Raw genomic sequence first — 18,400 nt, 5'->3', positions numbered from 1 at the left:
CTGTTTATGCCTCTTCATGCGGTGACATCGATAGACCGGTCTTGGGTCCGGATATTGTAGCCCAGGAGTATGCTTCGGTGGTAGCACAGGAGCTCTGGCCGGGCTAGCTTCAAGCTAAATGGATGGAAACGCTAGCCAGGAGTAATCATCCGGGGTTGCAGTTAGCTAGTTGTGAAGCTGAAAATGTTCCGTTTGCGGTGGGAATCCGGGGATTATTTTTTTTTTAATAATAATAGGTCCGTTATGCTCTGGTTAGAGTCGCGTTGTTCGAACTGGCGAGAGCTTTCCGAGCTAAAGGTTAGCTGATGACCGGTTAGCTGAAGACCGCTAGCAATGGTTTGCTGACTGATAGCTGGTAGTTAGCTGGCTAGCTTCAGTTGAGGGGTTCCTGATCCGAAGTAAATATAAATACTTTCGAAAAAAAAAAGCAGATCCGCGCTACATTGGGTGAGGCGGGTTGCAGGAGAGTATTTAGATGTTGAGGTTTAGCAAAATGTTTTAAAAGATATGCGAAGAAAAATATGTTTAAAAATATGTTTAAAAAAACAAAAACGATACAAGGGACACGACACGACAAAACGTCTGACTGCTACGCCATCTTGGAACACAACCCTAAAAGTGCCACCAGGACATAACTGTCATTGTGCTTTACTTTATGTAAATGTAGACCTGTGACGCAGTATGTTTAGGATTCTGAAGGTTCAAAAGACATGTTTAACCTGTCATGAACTTATTTTGTTTACAAATGTTTGTTTCTAAGTTCAGTTTTAAAGAACTGAGGTCATTATGTCGGTCTTTTGTCACCACTCTAACAACAGGTGGTTTTTTATGACCTAGGCACTTTCATGTTTACAATGACAACCTACTCCGGATGGTGCGACGCTACCGGACTCAATCACAGCTGAATGTGCCGGAGTTGAACCATGAACTGTAGTGAATCCACAAATGAGAAACCAAAATGTTGAAAGATCGGATTCCCCGAGCTGACGAGGTACAAATCTGTCATTCTGACCCAGAACAAGGCAGTTAACCCACTGTTCCTAGGCCATCATTGAAAATAAGAGGTTGTTCTTAACTGACTTGCCTAGTTAAATAAAGGTAAAATAAACTAAATTAAAATACAGGCCTATGGGCTCAGCTACATGAGGTGTGACACTGATTTGAAAAAGTTGACAAAAAAAAGGTATGCGCAGTTTTCTCGAATTACATTGGGCATCATTCAGAAGTGATAATATATCATTCACAAGTTATAGAGTAATATTGTCATCCATCAGACTATTCTTGATTTAATCTTGACTTTACATGTACTAAATGTGTGAAAATTGTTTTGATTTAGAATTGTCAATTATCAAGCATCTGTCTCGAAACAGGGGCCATAATGTATTATTCCAGCTCAGGTGAATTTAGATTTTGGCTAGATGGGAGCAGTGTATGTGCAAAGTTTTAAGCTGATCCAATGAACCATTTAATTTCTGTTCAAAATGTTGTATCAACAGTGCCCGAATGTGCCTAACTGGTCAGTATATACATTTTCAAGTAAATGACTGTAAACTCTCCTCAAACAATCAATGGCATTTATCACTGTAACAGCTACTGTAAATTGGACAGTGCAGTTTGATTAACAAGAAGTTAAGCTTTCTGCCCGAATAAGACATGTCAATGTCCTGGGAAATGTTCTTGTTACTTACAACATCATGCAAATCACATGCTAATCACATTAGCGCACATTAGCTCAACCATCCCGCAGGGGATACACTGATCCCGAGGTTAACTACCCCTAACCTCTCCTCTCTCATTTACCTCCACTACTTGGCCCAATCTGATCCTACAGCAGGCCTGCAGCCTGGGAGAACGGGACACTATCGTTCATCACACCTTGTAACACTTTTACAGTAATCATTTCAAATTCCCTAACATTAAGCAAACCAGACGGCACCATTTAGGAATGTAGTGAGTGAAAGTTGTCAAACATATTAATAGTAAAGTAAAGATACCCCCAAAAACGACATGGGTAGTACTTTCAAATATTTTCACTTTAGTACTTTACATCACTAACTGATGTCCGACATCGGGATCTCTCGTTGGATTAATGAGGAAACTAGTCACACCTGTGACAGGTCCTTTAAAAGGAGAGGTGGAAGAGGTAGACCATAACTTACAGACAACAGAGAGGGAGACACCCAGTGAATCCCTTGGAAGAGTGCAGAAGGTGAGAGTGCATCATTATTTAATAGACTATCTGCATCTCCAATGTTACCTAAATGTTATGTGCCCTTGTCAAATGTAGTTGTGCCATTTTTGTGGAGTGACCCCCTGAATTTAAGAGCGTAGACTACTAGTTACCTTTGCAGTAAATGGGTAGTCTCTGACTATCTATAATGCTTCCCATTCCCTAAGTAGTGCATTGTAGGCCCTCGTCAAAGGTAGTTCACTACACAAGGAGTGAGGAGCCATTTGGGAAGGATACATATTCCTGTGTGCCAGGCTAATCTATTGTATGTGGTTGAAGAAGTGATACCTGAGTTACATCAGACTAGTAGCACCGTGTTGCCCATACTTCTTCTTGGGGTCCTCAGGACTGGGTTTAGAAAATGCTGCTTTGGTTGTTATTTCAGTTTTGTACCTAATAGTGGGTTTCCTTAACCTCTCCTCTAGTACCCACAGTCATTCCAGATGCTTTAAAATGCTCAACTAATCTCTCTTTCTCTCTCTCAGACTATCACCATGGCGATATTGACCACCATTCTGCTTGTCAGCACGGCTTTTGCTCTGGGAGGTAAGCGGGACATACGTCACACCTACTCACCAACATCTTAAATAAACATAACACACACACACATAGATATTAATATGCAGGTGTGAATTGGAAATGTGTTTCTGTTCATAACCGGTTCTCCTTGGGACACCCTCTGAGAGGTCAGCCATTATCAACATTGACACTGGAGAAATGAAGGTTTTGCCTTGCTTAATTAACTTCTAGTGACTCTCAAACCCGGATCCGGGAGTGTAATCATCGCCTGACACAAATTAGCACAACGCAATGGACATAAATATTCCTATTCACAAATCACAAGTGAAATATATTGGAACACAGCTTAGCCTTGTGTTAATCACCCTGTCATCTCAGATTTTCAAAACATGCTTTACAGCCAACACTAGAAAAGCATTTGTGTAAGTTTATCATAGCCTAGCATAGCATAATGCCTTGCTAGCAGCAGGCATCCTTGTCACGGAAATCAGAAAAGCAATCCAATTAAATCGTTTACCTTTGAACTTCGGATGTTTTCACTCACGAGACTCCCAGGTTGACAGCCAAAGTTCATTTTCTCCCAAAATATTATTTTTGTAGGCGAAATAGATCTGTTTGTTCTTCACGTTTTGCTGAGAAATCGCCCGGAAATTGCGGTCACCACAACACTGAAAAATATTCCAAATTAGCTCCATAATATCGACAAACATTGCAAACGTTGTTTATAATCAATTCTCAAGGTGTTTTTCTATCTATTCGATGATTTATCCGTCGGGACAATTGATTTTTCAGGAGGACCGATTGGAGTAATGGCTACCTCTGTATTTTACGCGAGAATCTCTCTCGGAGCCACCATGTGACCACTTACTCAATGTGGCCGCCTACGGCTATTCTTCAACATAAATGCGTAAAACTACGTCACAGTGCTGTAGACATCTTGGGGAATTCGTAGAAAGCGTAAGCTCGTTGATGTTACATTCACAGCTGAATAGGGAATCATTGGAACGCAGCGCTTTCAAAACCTGGGGCACTTCCGGATTGGATTTTTATACATCAGTTCTGTTATACTCAGACAATGTCTTTACGGTTTTGGAAATGTTAGACTGTTTTCTATCCAAAGCTGTCAATTATATGCATATTCTAGCATCTTCTCCGAACAAAATATCCCGTTTAAAACGGGAATGTTTTTTTGTCAAAAAATGAAAATACTGCCCCTAGCACCAAGAGGATTTATTAAAGGCACATAGACGGATATATCAACTTGTCAGCTCACTGTTTTGAACTACTGGCCCAACTCTCTAACCGCAGGCTACCTGCCACTCCTCTAGTTCCAGAGATGTATATCTAGATGCTGGACTCAGGTATTCTTATATGAATGGTTTGATCATTCAACTGGATGTATGATTGGATTGTCTAGCAATAAACTGATACAATTTCCAGTCTTAGTTTCATCAGCTCTTCTACGAAACTGGAATTTGACTCCACAGGCATTTTAAACAAGTAGCAGAATGAATATTTAGCCAGGAAGTACCTAGGTATCATCTGAAATGGAACCCTATTCCGTATAGGGCACTTCTCCTGATCGGGTTCCTTCGGGGAACAGGGTCCCGTATAGGATGCAGTCTCCTGACCAGGGCCCTTCGGGGAACAGGGTTGCATGTAGGATGCAGTCTCCTGACCAGGGCCCTTCGGGGAACAGGGTCCCATATAGGATGCAGTCTCCTGACCAGGGCCCTTCGGGGAACAGGGTCCCATATAGGATGCAGTCTCCTGACCAGGGCCCTTCGGGGAACAGGGTCCCATATAGGATGCTGTCTCCTGACCAGGGCCCTTCGGGGAACAGGGTCGCATATAGGATGCTGTCTCCTGACCAGGGCCCTTCGGGGAACAGGGTCCCATATAGGATGCAGTCTCCTGACCAGGGCCCTTCGGGGAACAGGGTCCCATATAGGATGCAGTCTCCTGACCAGGGCCCATAGGGGAACAGGGGCCCATAGGGGAACAGGGGCCCATAGGGGACGCAACCCAAGATTCCAGATCCAGCCAGAGCTTCCAGGATGTTTGTCCGGCAATGTATGTTCTACTATGTAATGTCATCGTTATAAAGAATGTTATCTGTGTTTAGATGGTATGATACGACCCAAGACCCCCTGTGAGATTGCTAGAGATACTGCGATGAAAAAAGTCAGGCCTGGAGTCTACGTCCCCACGTGTGACAATGATGGACAATACAAACCTGAGCAATGTTCAGGCTCTACAGGTTACCACACACTATAAATGCTCCAATTGAGTTGAACATGACAATCCAATATGTTACAGTAAAATGTGTAAACATTATATATTTAACAGGTTATTAACATGTCCATTTCTGGTAGGTTACTGTTGGTGTGTGAACAGTTCTGGACAGAAGATCCCGGGTACTGACACTCCACCAGGCACTGCTCCAATCATATGTTCCACCCAGAGTAAGTGAGGCCCTGTGGTCTCATCCAACACCATCACTACTCTTGCTTCCTACCTTGGACCTCTTCATGCTTTCTTTACAAGATGCTAAACTGATTTCTGTATCATGATCTCTTCTTCCTGTCATTATCTCTTTTCTTACTGTATCATTATCATACACACCATCAGATCTGACAGCCATATTGTTCTCATTCCAGCACATCTTTTTCTTCACCGAGTCTTTCTTAATTTCCTGCATTTCGTCCTACTTCTGAACAGGGTCCCATATAGAACACAGTCCATGATTCCAGAATGTATATCCATCATTGTTATGTTATGTCCACATTACAATGTATGTTGCCTGTGTGTCCAGATGGTACGATGCGACCCAAGTCCCCATGTGAGGATGCTAGAGATGCTGCGACACATGACCCAGTTGGAGCCTACACCCCCACGTGTGATGCCGCTGGACGATACACCCCTGAGCAATGTTCGGGCTCTACAGGTTAAAACTCACGCACTCAAACACACACACTATAAATGCTCCAATTGAGTTGAACTTGACAATCCAATATGTTACAGTAAAATGTGTAAATATTATATATTTAACAGGTTATTAACATGTCCATTTATGGTAGGTTACTGTTGGTGTGTGACCAGTTCTGGACAGAAGATCCCGGGTACTGACACTCCACCAGGCACTGCTCCAATCATATGTTCCACCAAGGTGTGGGTGTATATACATATTCATTCACTAAATGTTTGCAGCTAGTTATTGATGTGTAATTCTTTCTAATTGTAGATGAAAGGCGTTGGAAGTAAGATGTAGAAGACGGCCAGTTGTCTTTACTGAACTACAGGAACGGATTCACATCCCATACAAACAAATACATGAAGAAATCCAGAGATTAAAGTGTTGATTTACTTACGTTATTGTTGGTGTGGTATGTTGAACAATGTATCTGAACCGGTTCATTTCTGGGAAATGGAGGAAGGAGTAGGACTGTTATGGTGACAGTCAAATGCCACGTGACCATGTTAGGCTTCTCCAAGCTTTGATGCTGGTGATGGTCATTAGTAGTCTACCACACTTGGTAGACTGCCTGGTACTGAGCACTATTGTCCCTCTAATCACGCTGACATCAACTCCGATTGGTGGAAATCAGAAAGATGGACAGCTGAGAAGGGAGTTGCAGGGTTTAGTCACGTGCACAGGCAAGGCCTTAATGCCTATGGATTTGGGTCCACTTCATGTTCATACCAATATTTGGAGGCGGGGAGGGAGCTAGAATGTGTTGGTGATACACATCATTGCTCTGGGTGATACACATTGCTCTGTGTGATACACATCATTGCTCTGGGTGATACACATCATTGCTCTGGGTGATACACATCATTGCTCTGGGTGATACACATCATTGCTCTGTGTGAACAGGACATCCAAGAAGTTAAATTAATAACTTTAGTGGGGTAAGTAAATCTTCAGCCTGTAATTTTATAAATAAAACACACCATGACAAAGTATGTGGTCACCTGCTCATCAAAAATACCTACTTTGCTTTTTTAAAACTTGTTTACCTTCAGATGAGTCTTGTGAGGCCTGTTGGTGCAGCAAAACAACCGCCATATTGTCTATTGATGGTGGGGTCATATTACTGTATATTGATGGTGGGGTCATATTAGTGTGATGGTGGGGTCATATTAGTGTGATGGTGGGGTCATATTAGTGTGATGGTGGGGTCATATTAGTGTGATGTTGCGGTCATATTAGTGTCTTCTGATATATATTTTTTTAGATGTATCCACCTTCTGGGGTTTTGGAAGAACCTTTTGGGGGCCATTTTCAGTGCCAAGAACCTTAAGGTTCTGTATTTGATGTTTGAAGCGGCAGGAGTCTCAGGGAGCACACAGAGGGCAAGCTCCTTCCACATAATGCATTGTTCCAATGCTTTTGACCTGAAGACAAAACACAACCAAAATATTCAGCAATACTGACAAAAGTAGGAAAGTCTACATGAGAGATTAAATAGTGAAATGTGTCGTATCAGAATTAGTTGGGTAATATAGATAAATAAGATTAATTTATTTCATAATATGCAGAATATCAGAAAGGGAGAAGGCCTCTATGTCTGTACGCTAGTCACTCTCCTTTTTTCCATTTGGGGGAGGATTATGGCAGTGTCTGGAATCATTGTATTACCCCTCTGTTTTCAACGTATCTTTCACAGTATATGACCTAGAATATCACTCCCCTTAGTGAGCTTCTCCAGGTGTGGGGAGAAGAGGGTGTATTTGGGATGGGAGTATCTAGAATTGACAATGATATATGCCATTGGATGAGGTAAAGTTTTGGTCTTAAGTGGTACCAAGAATGAGATTAGAATCTCGTTTTAGGTGACCAAACTGAATGATGATTTATAGCTAATGCTATCTGGATGGGATACTCTTTCAAGTACAAGGTTATTTGTAATGTTCCTAAGATCTGTTTTTCGTCATGTAAGATGAGCGGTGTATCTTTTCCATAAAAGATACTAAGAATTGTTTTGTAAGGAGAATTCATTTATAGACACTGAATTGATCTGAGAGTCAAAGGGGCTATGGTGAAGCTCATATAATTAAAGATGGACTTTATAATACAACTCTGATTTGTGTGTGGTTTGCTCTCTCATCACATAGTAATACAGGAATACGTTTAATTTGACAGGATCAGTGAATGATACTGGGTTTACTGTACCTCCAAAGTTGATATGAATACCAGTCTCTGGCACCAGCACCAGGCCTTCCTTTAGCCCAGTTCTGGTGATCAAAGTTGGAGCCATCACTCCAGAACTACAGCCTGTCCTGAGGGGGGGACAGTGAGGTTTCAGAATACAAACTCAAATGTATAGTCCTTCCTCTACCACCTGAAACAGTTAAAGCTACCACAACTTCACAACTTCAAAACCCTCCGACTAGGAACTGTTGCTTGTGTAAAGAACATGGAGCCTAATCCTCACATTTGCAATGCATTTCAAAGACCATAACTAGTCTACAACTGTTATATCTATTAAAAAAACATACACATGTTTACAAGAAGACTGTCTGATCACATTTATACTTAACCTCTACCTCCTACCTAATATTTAGTACCAACCTACGCCATGGCATTCAATACGAGGCCCACAAGACCAAGGTCCTTTCCGACACTAAATAACTGATATAGCCTACCGCGTAATAACTGATATAGCCTACTGCGTAATAACTGATATAGCCTACCGCGTAATAACTGATATAGCCTACTGCGTAATAACTGATATAGCCTACCGCGTAATAACTGATATAGCCTACCGCGTAATAACTGATATAGCCTACAGCGTAATAACTGATATAGCCTACCGCGTAGTAACTGTTATAGCCTACTGCGTAATAACTGATATAGCCTACCGCGTAATAACTGATATATATGAATATCGACGGAATTAATCGAACAAAATAACCATTTGTGATGTTTATGGGACATATTGGAGTGCCAACAAAATAATTTAGTCAAAGGTAAGGCATGATTTATATTTTATTTCTGTGTTTTGTGTCGTGCCTGCAGTGTTGAAATATGCTACTCTCTTTGTTTACTGTTGTGCTATCATCAGATAATAGCATCTTATGCTTTCGCGGAAAAGCCTTTTTGATATCTGACATGTTGGCTGGATTCACAACGAGTGTAGCCTTAATTTGGTATCTCACATGTGTGATTTAATGAAAGTTTGATTTTTAAATCATTTTATTTGAATATGACTCTATTTTCTCTGGCTATTGGCCGGTGGGACGATTCAAATTTTGCTTTACAGCCAAAGCTAGACAAGCATTTGTGTAAGTTTATCGATAGCCTAGCATAGCATTTTGTCCAGGTAGCAGCAGGTAACTTGGTCACGGAAATCAGAAAAGCAATCAAATTAAATCGTTTACCTTTGATGAGCTTCGGATGTTTTCACTCACGAGACTCCCAGTTAGATAGCCAATGTAATTTTTTTCCCAAAGTATTATTTTTGTAGGCGAAATAGCACCGTTTGTTCACAAATGCCGAAAAATATTCTTAATTAGCTCCATAATATCGACAGAAACATGGCAAACGTTGTTTATAATCAATCCTCAAGGTGTTTTTCAAATATCTATTCGATAATATATCCACTGGGACAATTGGTTTTTCAGTAGGACCGATTGGAATAATGGCTACCTCTGTATTTTACGCGAGAATCACTCAGAGCCATCAGGTGACCACTTGTGCAATGTAACCGCTTACGGGTATTCTTCAACATAAATGCGTAATACTACATCACAATGCTGTAGACACCTTGGGGAATACGGAGAAAAAGTAATCTGGTTGATTGCCCATTCACTGCTCAATAGGGAACCATTGAAACGCAGAGCTTTCAAAAGATGCGTCACTTCCGGATTGGATTTTTCTCAGGCTTTCGCCTGCAATATCAGTTCTGTTATACTCACAGGCAATATTTTTACAGTTTTGGAAACTTTAGACTGTTTTCTATCCTAAGCTGTCAATTATATGCATATTCTAGCATCTTGTCCTGACAAAATATCTCGTTTACTACGGGAACGTTATTTTTCCAAAAATGAAAATACTGCCCCCTGGTCACAAAAGGTTAAACCATAATAAAAGCATATGACACGTAGTTACTATCTAGCTGCGGGTCCAGTTCTGATATTATGTGTAGGCGTAGCTGAGGCGACCTCGAATCCCACGTTTCGGCTCAATAGGTAATTTGGAGCCCGAGCAGCGACCTTAATTGGTGCTGATAATACACATTTTCCGGGAGTTGCTATGGGGTCCCTGAATGAGCTATCAGACACAAACATTGGGGTCCGTCTTTATGGGCCGAGGCGGTTTTAATGCACCCCGTCTTGTGACTCTGGGACTTTTCTAAATGTCGTCATTTTTGTAATGGTCAAAATGAATTGAAGTTATTGCAAATGTACGAGGCTGTTTCTCAATCTGAGAACGTTCTAGAGCCACATAACTCATCATGCACTATCGACTTGAGCTCTATAACAGGTTTCTAAATTTTCAGAGCTCTAGGTGTGACTGTTCTTTGACAGTTTGAACAAAGGTAACTTTTGCAGACTCTGTGTGTATCAGAGCCCCACACTGTGTCACTCCATCCTTGCTGTGTGTGTGTGTGTGTGTGTGTGTGTGTGTGTGTGTGTGTGTGTGAGTGAGAGTTTTTCTTGGAAATCTGATGGGATGAATGACTGATTTACAGTTCATGATGGTTGCATAATCAGAATAAGACAGGTTCATAAGGCATTCATAACCCACATAGGCTTCAGGTTGAATTTAGAAGAAAAGGCAATGTATTCCTATGGGGATAGATGTCAATGTAAACTGTGAGATGAAAAAAAAACGTTTTCACTGTTTAGGGTTAATGCCACATGGTCAAGGTTAGGCTTGCACAGATCAGCAATTGTGCTTCTAACACTAATGGTTCTCTCTCTACTTTTTTTTCACGGTCGCTGCGCTCAGACCGAGCGAGCTACGATCTAGCGGGGCATCTCGTTGAACTCGGCACAGCCTAGAGATTATGGTAATGCCATTGCCGGCTCTGTGTGTCTTTAAAGCACCGCACTGTGTCACTCCATCCTTGCTGTGTGTGTGTGTGTGTGTGTGTGTGTGTGTGTGTGTGAGAGCTTTTCTTTGACATCTGTTTGGAGAATGCGACCTGCCCAAATGCATAGTGTACAAGTTCTAATACAACATTTACTCATGTAAAGATGAAGAGCATGTACTTTATTTTAAAGGATGATATAATGCATGAAGCAAACAAGGGAATGATTTAGTGAAATGTGATGATGTAGACTCAGTAAAGGGGTCTTTCATCCCTCTGTGGTCTGGAACAATTCTTCAGACTCAGAGTAGCATGGTTCTGATTCTGGACTCTGAACTCCTGTATATATTGGAATTACATTTTGATGTCTTTGGAGGACCACAGCTGCCATAATTAGAATTAAATTAGAAAAGTTGAAGAGATGTCATGACAGAGGGACACAGGAAGAAGAGAGATCATGACACTGAAATCATTGGAGATTCTTGTAAAGAAAGCATAAAGCGTGCATATGTAGGAATCAAGAGTAGTGATGTGTTGTGGTGATGGTGTTGGATGAGACCACAGGGCCTTATTTCCACTTGGTGGAACAGTTGATTCTAGCAGTGCCTGGTGGAGTCTCAGTACCCGGGATCTTCTGTCCAGAACTGTTCACACACCAACAGTAACCTACCAGAAAGACATGTTAATAACCTGTTAAATATATAATATTTACACATTTTACTGTAACATGTTGAATTGTCACGTTCAACTCAATTGGAGCACTTATGGTGTGTGTGTGTGTGTGTGTTTTAACCTGTAGAGCCTGAACATTGCTCAGGTTTGTATTGTCCATCGTTGTCACACGTGGGGACGTCGACTCCAGGCCTGACTTTTTTCAAAGCATTTTCTCTAGAAATCTCACAGGGGGTCTTTGGTCGTATCATACCATCTAAACACAGATAACATTCTTTATAACGATGACATTACATAGTATAACATACATTGCTGGACAAACATCCTGGAAGCTCTGGCTGCATCTGGAATCTTGGGTTGCGTCCCCTATGGGCCCCTGTTCCCCTATGGGCCCCTGTTCCCCTATGGGCCCCTGTTCACCTATGGGACCCTGTTCCCCTATGGGACCCTGTTCACCTATGGGACCCTGTTTCACTTTGGGCCCTGGTCAGGAGACTGCATCCTATGTGGGACCCTGTTCCCCGAAGGGCCCTGGTCAGGAGACTGCCTCCTATATGGGACCCTGTTCCCCGAAGGGCCCTGGTCAGGAGAAGTGGCCTATACAGAATAGGAAGCCATTTCAGATGTACATTTCTGAAATATTCAGTTGTTGCTTCACTACTTCAGAGATCTTCACTGGGTCTCTCCCTCTGTCCTGCCTGTGAGTTAAATTCTCCCTCTCCTTTTTAAGGACCCGTCCAGTCAGAACCCTCCCTCTGGAACCCCGCACGGAGAGTTGGAGGTTCGAAATGGCGGCGAGTAGTAAAGAAAAAAATGCAGGAAATTCAGAAATAGTTGGTGAAGCAACAGCTGTGCTGGAATGACAACAATATGGCTGTCAATTCTGATGGTATGTAGTGGGAGGATGAGGGTTAATGACCTGAATGGTCGGAAGTGGAAAAACACAGGAAGAAGAGAGATCATGACACAGAAAGAAGAGAGATAATGACACAGGAAGAAGAGATAATAATACCGTAAGAAAAGAGATAATGACACAGGAAGAAGAGAGATAATGACACAGGAAGAAGAGAGATAATGACACAGGAAGAAGAGAGATCATGATACAGAAAGACAGGAAGAAGAGAGATCATGATTCTGAAATCAGTGGAGCATCTTGTAAAGAAAGCATAAAGAGGTCCCATTTAGGAAGCAAGAGTAGTGATGTGTTGGAGTTTAAAGTGGTGATGGTGTTGGATGAGACCACAGGGCCTCACTTACTCTGGGTGGAACATATGTTTGGACCAATGCCTGGTGGAGTCTTAGTACCCGGGATATACTGTCCAGAACTGGTCACACACCAACAGTAACCTACCAGAAAGACATGTTAAGTTAATTAGAGATCGGGCTACTTTTTTCAAAATTCTGTTAAAAATCACGCAACATTTCAACGTCCTGCTACTCATGCCAGGAATATAGTATATTCATATGATTAGTATGTGTGCATAGAAAACACTCTGAAGTTTCTAGAACTGGTTCAATGGTGTCTGTGACTATAACAGAACGAGTTCCGTGGTCAAAATCTCAAGAAAACCTGATCACAAAATCGACAAAGAAAAAATCAATCCGCCAGTCTCTGTATTGTCTATGGCTTGAAATAAATGATGGGACTGAGCTTGCAATTCCTACAGCTTCCACACGATGTCGCCAGTGTTGTGATTACCAGGGCCCTTTATCCTTGGTCAGATTAGTCAATGGCACATCCTGTCTTCAGGTGCGCAGCTGGAAAAAATATCCGTGAGGAAATGGACTTCCTTTTGAAAACTTCTAGCTATTGAATACAGATCGCTCCGTGATCAATTTGATCGTTTATTAACCTCTTCAGTCGACCCTCTACTTTTTTGAACATTTTGTTAAAAATCGCGCAACATTTCAGCGCCCTGCTACTCATGCCAGGAATATAGTACGTTCATATGGTTAGAATGTGTGGATAGGAAACCCTCGGACGTTTTTAAAACTGGTTAAATCACGACTGTGGCTATTACATAACGTGCGTTACATCGGAAAGCGCAGGAAAACCTGATCACAGAAAATGGAAATAAATATCCTTGCGCCACTTCCAGCAATTGTTAACAGTGAGCCGAATTAGATAAGACCGAGCATTCAACTCCCACAGCATCCCCATGTTGTCGAGAGTCTTGTGAATTTAATCATCTTTGATTCTTGGTTGAACCGAAACAGGGGCACCGCTTACCTCCGGTCTCCGCCCAGATCATTCCGGAAGAGCTCTCTCCTGAAATTTTTCCAAGACGACAGCTAATGATATTTACATCGCCTACGGATGATTTTTATCGCTTATTAACGTTTACTAATACCTAAAGTAGCATTACAAACGTATTTCGAAGTGTTTTGTGAAAGTTTATCGTCTACTTTTTGAATTTTAAAAAATGACGTTACGTTGTGAAATCGCTGTTTTTTTCGTTTATCACACAGTCTACATATAACGATATCTTGGCTTTATATGGCCCGATTTAATCGAAATAAAGACCCAATAGTGTTTATGGGACATCTAGGAGTGCCAACAAAGAAGATGGTGAAAGGTAATGACTGTTTTCTATTTTATTGTGTGGTTTGTGTAACGCCGAAATGCTAATTATTTTGTTTACGTCCCCTGCTGTGCTTTTCTGTTGTAGTGTATTGGTGCATGCTATCAGATAATAGCTTCTCATGCTGTCGCCGAAAAGCATTTTAAAAATCTGACTTGTTGCCTGGATTCACAACGAGTGTAGCTTTAATTTGATACCCTGCATGTGTATTTTAATGAACTTTTGAGTTTTAACTAATACTATTAGCATTTAGCGTAGTGCATTTGCATTTCCAGAGCTCTAGTTGGGACGCAAGCGTCCCAAGTAGAGGCAAGAGGTTAACGTTTAGTAATACCTAAAGTTGGATTACAGAAGTAGTTTGAAGTGTTTTGTCAACGTTTATAGGACATTTTGGGTATACAAGGACCGATTTAATGGAAAAAAAAAGACCAGATAATAGCTTCTCATGCTTTCGCCGAAAAGCATTTTACAAATCTGACTCGTTGGCTAGATTCACAACGAGTGTAGCTTGAATTGAGTACCCTGCATGTGAGGTTTAATGAACGTTTGAGTTTTAACGAGTGCTATTAGCATTTGGCGTAGCGCATTTGCATTTATTGTTGGCAAGGTGGGGCGATTGCGTCTCGGGTGGGCCAGAGAGGTTAAGGAGCGTGTGAATTTTTTCCGCCTTTTGTTAAAAATCGCGCAAAATTTCAACGTCCTGCTACTCATGCCAGGATAATATAGTATATGCATATGATTAGTATGTGTGGATAGAAAACACTCTGACGTTTCTAAAACTGGTTAAATCATGTCTGTGACTATAACAGAACATCTGTTGCAGGCAAAACCCCAAGGAAATCTGTTCACAAAAAACACACAAAAAATATCACTCCGCCAGTCTCTGTATTGTCTATGGCAAGAGAAAATAGATAGGGTCCAGTTTACAGTTCCTAAAGCTTCCGCACGATGCCGCCAGTGTTGGGAATTGAGTTTAAGTTAATCCTTGGTTGAATGAGAAATAGGCACTTCCTGTCATCGAGTACACAACAGAAAGTTATGGAAGAGAGAAAATCGTCCATGATTTGTTGACTTGCTGCTATTGAATACAGATCGCTCCGTGATCAATTTGATCGATTATTAACGTTTAGTAATACCTAAAGTTGGATTACAAAAGTAGTTTGAAGTGTTTTGTCAAAGTTTATAGGCAACTTTTTTAATTTAAAAAAATTACGTTGCGTTTTGAAACAGTTTTTTCCTGGATCTGACGGTCTTCATAAATGGACATTTTGGGTATACAAGGACCGATTTAATTGAAAAAAGTCCCAATAGTGATGTTTATGGGACATATAGGAGTGCCAACAAAGAAGCTCGTCAAAAGGTAATGAATGTTTTATATTTTATTTCTGCGTTTTGTGTAGCGCCGGCTACGCTAATTCCTTTGTTTACGTCTCCTTCCGGTATTGCGGGGGGTTGCATGCTATCAGATAATAGCTTCTCATGCTTTCGCCGAAAAGCATTTAAAAAATCTGACATGTTGGCTAGATTCACAACGAGTGTAGCTTTAATTGAGTACCCTGCATGTGTGTTTTAATGAAAGTTTGAGTTTTATGGAGTACTATTACTTGTCACTCTGAAATTTCCCCTTATGTTGATCCCTGTACAAAGACTGCAGCCATATTAATAACCTGTTAAATATATAATATTTACACATTTTACTGTGACATATTGAATTGTCACGTTCAACTGAATTGGAGCATTTATAGTGTGTGGTAACCTGTAGAGCCCCAACATTGCTCAGGGGTGTATCGTCCAGCGGCGTCACACGTGGGGATGTAGCCTCCAACTTGGCCATGTGTCATGGCATCTCTAGCATCCTCACATGGGGTCTTGGGTCGTATCGCACCATCTGGACACACAGGCAACATACATTGTAATGTGGACATAACATAAAAATGATGGATATACATTCTGGAATCATGGACTGTGTTCTATAAGGGACCCTTTTCCCCTTTGGGCCCTGGTCAGGAGACTGCATCCTATATGGGACCCTGTTCCCCTTTGGGCCCTGGTCAGGAGACTGCATCCTATATAGGACCCTGTTCCCCGAAGGGCCCTGGTCAGGAGACTGCATCCTATATGGGACCCTGTTCCCGAAGGGCCCTGGTCAGGACACTGCATCCTATATGGGACCCTGTTCCCTTTGGGCCCTGGTCAGGAGACTGCATCCTATATAGGACCCTGTTCCCGAAGGGCCCTGGTCAAATTCTGCTACTTGTTTAAAACGCCTGTGGAGTCAAATTCCAGTTTCGTAGAAGAGCTGATGAAACTAAGACTGGAAATTTAATCTGTGTTATTTCCTGATAGATGATATATCCATCTATGTGCCCTTAAGCAAGGCACAACCTTCATTTCTCCAGTGTCACAGTTGATAATGGCAGACCTCTCAGAGGGTGTCCCATGGAGAACCGGTAATGAATAGAAACACATTTCCAAATCACACCTGTGTATTAACACCTACGAGTGTGAAGTAGGTGTGGTATGTTTAATTAAGATGTTGGTGAGTTGGTGTGAGGTATGTCCCGCTTACCTCCCATAGCAAAAGCCGTGCTGACAAGCAGAATGATAGTCAATATCGCCATGGTGATAGTCTCCTGAGAGAGAGAAAGAGAGATTAGTTGAGCATTTTAAAGGATCTGGAATGGCTGTGGGTACTAGAGGAGAGGTTAAGGAAATCCACTATTAGGTACAAAACTGAAATAACAGCCAAAGCAGCATTTTCCAAACCCAGTCCTGAGGACCCCAAGCAGAATTATGGGCAACACGGAGCTACTCGTCTTCTGATGTAACTCAGGTATCACTTCTTCAACCACATACAATAGATTAGCCTGGCACACAGGAATATGTATCCTTCCCAAATGGCTCCTCACTCCTTGTGTAGTGAACTACCTTTGACAAGGGCCTACAATGCACTACATAGGGAATGGGAAGCATTCTAGATAGTCAGAGACTACCCATTTACTGCAAAGGTAACTATTAGTCTACGCTCTTAAAATCAGGGGGCCACTTCACAAAAATGGTACTGGGAGACAGTTCCAGATATGTATATTTTTGTCTAGATGCTGGACTGAGGTATTCTGATATGAATGGTTAAATCATTCAACTGGATGTATGATTGGATTGTCTAGCAACTATCAGGAAATAACAATGATACAATTTCCAGTCTTAGTTTCATCAGCTCTTCTACAAAACACAGAACCAGAATTGACTGCAGAAGGCTTTTAAACAACTTCAATATTTAGCCAGGAAGCTCTGATTTGAACTACTGGCCCAACTCTCAAACAGCGTCCAGAAATGTATATTGTCCTGAAATGTTACGTCCATATTACATTACAACCCCATGTGAGGATGCTAGAGATACCACTTTAAATGGCTCAATTGGAGCCTACATCCCCCACGTGTGACGACAATGGACAATACACCCCCGAGCAATGTTGGGGCTCTACAGATTTACACTGACGCACAAAATTCTCAATTCAGTTGAATGTGACAGTTGAATGTGTATTGATTGTACATGCAACATGTCTATTTCTGGAAGGTTACTGTTAGTGTGTGAACAGTTCTGGACAGAAGATCCAGGGTACTGAGACTCCACCAGGCACTGCTAGAATCAACTGTTCCATCAATGTGTGTGTTTATACATACTCATTCACTAAATGTTACTACTTTTCAGCTGATTCTTAATGTGTATATTTTGTTGTTGTCTGTAATTGTATATGAAAGGCGTTGGAAGTAAGATGTAGAAGACTGACAGTTGTCTTCACTGTACTACAGTAAGGGAATACCCCCCTGAAATGGACAAAAATGAATGGGAAGTCATTGGCATTGGACAAACCATATACACGGTGTCCAATTCGTGTAAAGTTCTTTCGAATTTTGTGTCAATACACATGTATAAGAACTGTATCAACATACTTTAGTCGTATTTTATTAACATAATTGTTTATATATTTCTTTACTTGTGCATAAGGCATATGTTTTGTCCATTTGCAATATGAATTCATAGGAAGGCAAAAGTCAAAGTCAAAAGTCACTCTTTTTGGGGCCAAATGCCATAAGAAATTTGACATGCTCAAAAATACTGCAGAAATGCTAAATTGACTGGCCTGACGAACACAGGATGGCCGGGCAGTGATAGTTGCTCCTTTCCATCGCTCGTTGTGTTGATTTCATTATGTCCATTTGTTTATGTTTTCTCACTTTTGCAAAGTCATTGTGCATTTGCAATATGGTTCAATGGGCATTTACCATCACAAATTTGTCATGCTATAAAAATTGTGCAGGAATGCGAAATTGACTGGCCCGATGAACTTGGGATG

The 18,400-nt window shown here is 41.4% G+C and overlaps 2 protein-coding genes across 3 annotated transcripts; one reads left to right on the top strand and one right to left on the bottom strand.

The window, feature by feature from the left end:
- Positions 1 to 2,715: 2,715 nt before the first annotated feature.
- LOC115137858 (equistatin-like) lies at positions 2,716 to 6,020 on the top strand. The gene is made up of 6 exons (XM_029674138.2): positions 2,716 to 2,776; positions 4,875 to 5,009; positions 5,125 to 5,214; positions 5,565 to 5,696; positions 5,830 to 5,918; positions 5,994 to 6,020. The coding sequence occupies exons 1-6, from the start codon at positions 2,725 to 2,727 to the stop codon at positions 6,018 to 6,020; spliced, it is 525 nt and encodes a 174-aa protein (XP_029529998.2). The 5' UTR covers positions 2,716 to 2,724.
- A 4,933-nt stretch (positions 6,021 to 10,953) lies between these two features.
- On the bottom strand, positions 10,954 to 16,671 carry LOC115137859 (equistatin-like). 2 transcript variants are annotated; one of them, XM_065025050.1, is made up of 3 exons: positions 16,612 to 16,671; positions 15,799 to 15,930; positions 10,954 to 11,454 (listed from the first exon to the last, which is right to left on the bottom strand). In XM_065025050.1, exons 1-3 carry the CDS (start codon positions 16,661 to 16,663, stop codon positions 11,357 to 11,359), a joined length of 282 nt encoding a protein of 93 aa, XP_064881122.1. In that variant the 5' UTR covers positions 16,664 to 16,671; the 3' UTR covers positions 10,954 to 11,356. The 2 variants fall into 2 exon arrangements, with proteins under 2 accessions (XP_064881122.1, XP_064881123.1); XM_065025051.1 differs by lacking the exon at positions 10,954 to 11,454 and adding an exon at positions 12,545 to 12,807.
- Positions 16,672 to 18,400: the final 1,729 nt, after the last annotated feature.

Source organism: Oncorhynchus nerka, linkage group LG12, assembly GCF_034236695.1.
Source record: "Oncorhynchus nerka isolate Pitt River linkage group LG12, Oner_Uvic_2.0, whole genome shotgun sequence".
In the NCBI taxonomy this organism is placed as follows: domain Eukaryota; kingdom Metazoa; phylum Chordata; class Actinopteri; order Salmoniformes; family Salmonidae; genus Oncorhynchus; species Oncorhynchus nerka.
This window is presented reverse-complemented; position numbering and strand designations above follow the sequence as displayed.

Excerpts from the sequence above, each read along its gene's own strand:
- LOC115137858 (XM_029674138.2), top strand. The coding sequence starts at position 2,725 with ATGGCGATATTGACCACCATTCTGCTTGTCAGCACGGCTTTTGCTCTG. Across the intron at positions 2,777-4,874 it reads CACGGCTTTTGCTCTGGGAG|ATGGTATGATACGACCCAAG; the intron begins GTAAGCGGGACA and ends ATCTGTGTTTAG. Across the intron at positions 5,919-5,993 it reads CAATCATATGTTCCACCAAG|ATGAAAGGCGTTGGAAGTAA; the intron begins GTGTGGGTGTAT and ends TTCTAATTGTAG.
- LOC115137859 (XM_065025050.1), bottom strand. The coding sequence starts at position 16,663 with ATGGCGATATTGACTATCATTCTGCTTGTCAGCACGGCTTTTGCTATG. Across the intron at positions 15,931-16,611 it reads CACGGCTTTTGCTATGGGAG|ATGGTGCGATACGACCCAAG; the intron begins GTAAGCGGGACA and ends CTGTGTGTCCAG. Across the intron at positions 11,455-15,798 it reads GCAATGTTGGGGCTCTACAG|GTTACTGTTGGTGTGTGAAC; the intron begins GTTACCACACAC and ends TCTTTCTGGTAG.